The following is a 5,376-nucleotide window of genomic DNA, read 5'->3' on the forward strand; positions in this document are numbered from 1 at the left end:
TAAGCAGTTTTATTCTCCAAAATAATATCGGGATTGACCCTTTAATAAATGCTCTTTTAACTGCACACCCGTATTGTTAAAATTTTCAAAACAGTTTTTCATACATGCTTGGAAGCATTATTTCTTCGAATCAAACAAAAGTAATATTTGTCCCACAAACGCTAGGGTTGCACTATTTATAATTCAATATATCACTAATAGATATTCTTCAGTATTCCCATAGGTCGTTTTAATATACACGCAGGAAGAGTTAATTAACTGACTCACTAGTTTAAAGTTTATACTTCAATTTATTTGTGTGCCCATCCATAGATTATCGTATTTGATAATAGTCGAATTTAAATTATTGGGGAAATTTGTATAATAGGCAACTGATCTGATACTTGCATAAGAAGGGAGCTAAAAAAAATAGGCAGCGATTCATGAAAAACAACTTGTTTTCCAAATTATATCGGTTAGCAAAACACACTAATAACAGACTGTTTGTTTCTCAGACTTATATATCAACAGGGGGTTGTTTCCATATTAGGGCTTTAAAATGGATTTATTTCTTTGAATGTGTATTTGACAAATCAATTAATACCAATGGCGCAGACACGTAAAGGTGGGGGGCGGGCGTGGTAAACGAGCAAGTGTGTGTCATTTTATTGAGACATCATTCAGCGTTCTTACGACATCCTGTAGCGTTTCAGAAGTTAGGCCTGAGTTGGGACAAGAAGGAGGTATCTTGTAGCGTCATTGCTGATGTTTACACCTATGTTTATATATGTAATGCCATAGCTGTTCTAACTTTTGGGAACCACGGTGGCTAGGTGGTTAAAAAGCTGGCTGGCTAGCCTGGAGGTCGGGTGTTCGATCCCTGCATTGACCGGGAAAGTTCATCTGAATTTTCCGACGTGGTTTCCCCTTGTCAGTGGTGCAGAACGGAGGGCCTAACAAGGACAGCTGCCTACTCCTTGGGATGAGACAAAAAACCGAGGTCCCGTGTATACACTGGAATGCACGTAAAAGATCCTTGGCAGTTGGGATTCGATATAAGAGTAGGCGATAGTACCGCTGCCCAGGCAAAATTTCCCTCATAGCACACTGCATGGCGTAAGGCCGTCTTCATTAGCCCGGTATAGGAGCGGAACAGTAGGGTGTTAAACCCCATTTCATTTCATTTCGTTGTAACTTTTATATTTATGATATTTTCTGCAATAAACAGGTATTGCACACACACTACACGGGTTTATCGAGTTCTAGTATTACCGGAACACAGAGAGAGAGAGAGAGAGAGAGAGAGAGAGAGGGGGTGGGGTTAACGTCAAACCAGGTCATTTTGGGACTAACATATGGTTCAATTATATTTCAATAATTCGCTTGAACGTCATATCAGTTATCAATGAACTAGTTGACTCAGTGACAGACCTTATGATACATCGCGCACGTGAATGGAACACAACGTGAACTCATACTGAAGTCACTCTGCCGCCCAACGTGAAGTCAATGATTTTGAGAGGATTGATAGTATTACAAGGTTCTTTTGGTGTCGTTACCAGAATATCACAATATTATTTAAATCTTAATTGTCTGGGTGGTTAGATCTTGTCTGCGATATCACGTAAAACTCCAGGAATGCACGAACGGGTGGTTAGATCAAGTGTGTCTCTTGAGCTTTTCATATTTTATTTATTTATGTGGTACAGGTTTATTTGATGATTTATAATTTCCAAAGGTGTCTAGCTGTTTCCGGCTATAATAAGATCCAAAATAAGTTCGTTACTGAAAATTATTTTTTATTTTGAAAATTCGACCAGAATTTAATTCAAAAGACTCAAAAATACAAAAACTGGATACTTTCATAAACCCTTTGCCCTCAAAATGGGAATGAAACTCACCGAGCTCTTAATGTACTGATTCGGCTTAATCTGTGTGTTATTTCCATTAGTGATAGAAAAGGCTCTATACGATTAACGTAATGGCATCAAAAATTAAACACAAACGAAATAGAGAAATGTACATTTTGGTCCAGATGAAGGAAGAAGTATCATTTCAAATTCATGTGATAGCTCAGTATTTTTATTACTATATAAACGAGCGTTAGATGTATCATAATATCATATCCGAGGTCAATCAAAAAACATGCTTATTTGGTCTGAGTCGTTAAAAAGCATATATTAATCAATTTAAGGTTGTTTTTAAGTCATTAAAGATTTATAGCGGTTACAACCTATTGAGAATAATCTATATTTAAGCCATGCTAGACTAGTTCATTGATAACTGATATGACGTTATAAATAAATGGAAAAACCGACAAGACGATAGGGCACAGGTATAAATTACACTATTTTTCAAAATCTCTATCTGATCAGCATATATTTTAATAGTAACAAAAGTACTATCACAGTGAATAGAGCATGATCTTAAACGAGGAGGCAGTACACAGACTGATGTTGCTGAACCAGTTCAACCTGTTATGTTTTATGTGAATACAGTACATGTATATCATAGGCAATTAAATTAGCTGTCCATAAATTCACCACAATTTACCAGTTACACATAAAGTAACGTATTTAACGAGTAGAAGTTTTGCTACTCGATATCTTCCATCGAAAAGCAGACATTGTGTTTTATAAAGTATATGCCATGTAAAAGGTGTTCGTTCATATTCAGTACAATTTCATTTTAATCAAAAAATACTAAGTCTGTATAGTAAGGTTAAAGTCGGGCTACATTGTAAGGCTAAAGTCTGGTGATATTCCAAGGTTAAAATCAGTAGATGCGTAGCCGAACATTAATACATCGAATGTGGCGTTCTAGAATTATGTACAGGTTTCAACTGTGATTATGTTTAAAACATCTATGAGAAACCGATCCTAAACCGTACATGTATGTCTGTATTTTCAGAAGATATAACCTTGCTTTAATGTTTCTTTGATAAACGTGTGTCTAATATTTATAAAATATTTAATACAAAGCATTGATTAGGTAACCCATAAAGGTACTCCACAGTCCATGAACATAATCACCATTACCATAAAACACGTTGACAGAGACTTCATCGGCTTCTTTTAGATTAACTAACACGTTGTTGGTACCGGAACCACGGCTCAAGAACGCCCCAGAAAACATTCGGCCAACTTCCTCGCCATTAACCATTAACATGGTTTCAATAGTTGAGTTGAAACCAGACAGTACAGTTGAGGCAAAATGGTAGACCCCATCTACCGGTGCTGTGAAAACACCCGTATAAGGGTCATAAGCATCGCCATTATTTACTACAATCTCATCAAAAACAATTGCAGCGGTTGGTCCCAAAAATGATTTATTGTCCCGAACTCTGGCAGAAAATGAAACAATGATGGATTGTCCAAACTGTTGCCCTGGAAAAAATAATAAGAAAAGATTTTTTTTTTTTGTGTCTCTTTTTTTTTTATTTTGTTTTTCCATCAACAAAAGAAAATTATTTAAAGGGATCATCCCGAGTTTAACAGAGTTGCAGAAATAAACGTCCGTGTACGTATGAAATTTAAGCGCCAAAGCACCCAAACACCTGCATAATACAGCTTGGGACACCGGTCTCTATTTCCAGATGAAGACTGACGGGCTTAAGTTGTTTGAAAACATATCACGTATATTGAGTTAGTTGCTGGGCTCTAAGGTACAGGTTTTTTAAGGGCTTTTCACACAAAATTAAGCAGTTTTATTCTCCAAAATATAACCGAGCTCGGCCCTTTAAATACAGGTAAACACACACAAAATCTGATATATACATAAATTGAGTGACATAATACCTTTGCGCTGTGTGTCATTGAATACATTAGGAACCACACTCTAATGATTGTTCACCATGTTAAATTAAAATATCGTACCATCGATAAGACACGGCAATCAATATTTAAAAATACATATAATGACTAGTTAGTGTCAAGTCGGCGAACATTCCAATACCAGATAGATATAAGGTGTATTGGTATATGAAAAGAAAATTTGGGTCATACTTAATGAAGGGTGACCTTTGAGATACATGTACTATACATATTACCAATGTATCGGAGGTGATGACCATCAACAGATTAAATGAAAATTTAAGTCTATTGACCTCATCTCACCAATTTGGCTGTCGACAGAAAATCCACATAAAATGTGCAAGCCTAAGTATAATGGATGACCAAAGAAATATAAACGCCATAGATTGGAAACTATGCTATGTTAATGCACATTAATGTGAAGGCTGCGACAGGTAAATTACAGAAGTGCCGATATTCATTACGTTCCGCAAACGAATTGGTCAAGGTATATCGAGAAGATAATGACTTGCGTTTGTATATTTGGTCAATAATTTTGCCCAACATATATTTATCCGCCCACATTTAAGTGTCGACGTATTATGTCCTTGTCTCTGTTAGTCCGTCGGTCCGTCCATCAAAATTGGCATGTGAATGCCACAGAGGCTACATTTTGATGTGAGGCGTCATGAGTGGAGTTAATGCCCTAGATAAAGTGTGAACATGTACACCATAAATAGTTTCAATAGCTGAATAAACCGACTCGACAGAAACTCTAAACTATCTAAACTTCAAGTCAACTTGAAATGAAGATATCTACTTTAATTCTTAAAGGTGACATAAATGCTTCCATGCATGAGCAGAATTGACTTTATTGCATTTTGAAGACACAATTTGAGATTACGAGGTTTCTTCCTTTCCTGGACAATACAAGGAGGTAAAATTAATACTTACCAAGTCTTTGTTCGACGTTACGTCTGTCTTGTAAATTGTAATCTTGTACAACTGATCTCAGATTATAAACAATATTACTTAAGTCATCTACTTTAGTCTGCAGTCTTTCAACCAGTGAGTGTTCTGAGCGAATCCTTGCATTTACTGCCTGTACTTCATTCTTACAATTACAAAACCGATTTACCTGACTACGTTCAGGGATTATGGGTCCTTTGGGATAACTAAATGTAGTTCGTTGCTGACCAGTAACCTGTGGAAGATTTCCACGTCCCGTTAATGGAATTCCTCCAGCGATATGACTCGGAAATGCCGGCCATAATGCAGAAGATGCACTAACGCAAGATAAAATCAGGATCCCAATCATCTTGTCTCAAGTCATAAGATTCAAACCGAAATTAAAACGACAATCGCAATACCAAGATTACTTCTTAGTAACTCGTCCCCCAAAAAGTTTTATTGTTATTTTTTAAGAATTTGTTAAATAAATACTCCGCATAGTAATCCGTCTAAAACGTAAAACGTGACACAAAGATAAGTCGATTGCTGTAACTGCGAGTACTGAACATAGCTTTGTGGTAAAAGTTACTCAGCGTCCCCGGATTAAGGACAATTTAAATAACGGACAAAACAATACAATGTCATTGTTATGCAT

The 5,376-nt window shown here is 36.4% G+C and overlaps 1 protein-coding gene across 1 annotated transcript; it reads right to left on the bottom strand.

The window, feature by feature from the left end:
• Positions 1 to 1,761: 1,761 nt before the first annotated feature.
• LOC126814914 (cerebellin-3) lies at positions 1,762 to 5,376 on the bottom strand. The gene is made up of 3 exons (XM_056100039.1): positions 5,359 to 5,376; positions 4,721 to 4,775; positions 1,762 to 3,365 (listed from the first exon to the last, which is right to left on the bottom strand). The coding sequence occupies exons 1-3, from the start codon at positions 5,374 to 5,376 to the stop codon at positions 2,950 to 2,952; spliced, it is 489 nt and encodes a 162-aa protein (XP_055956014.1). The 3' UTR covers positions 1,762 to 2,949.

The sequence above is a fragment of the Patella vulgata genome, chromosome 3 (assembly GCF_932274485.2).
Source record: "Patella vulgata chromosome 3, xgPatVulg1.2, whole genome shotgun sequence".
Classification (NCBI taxonomy): Eukaryota; Metazoa; Mollusca; class Gastropoda; family Patellidae; genus Patella; species Patella vulgata.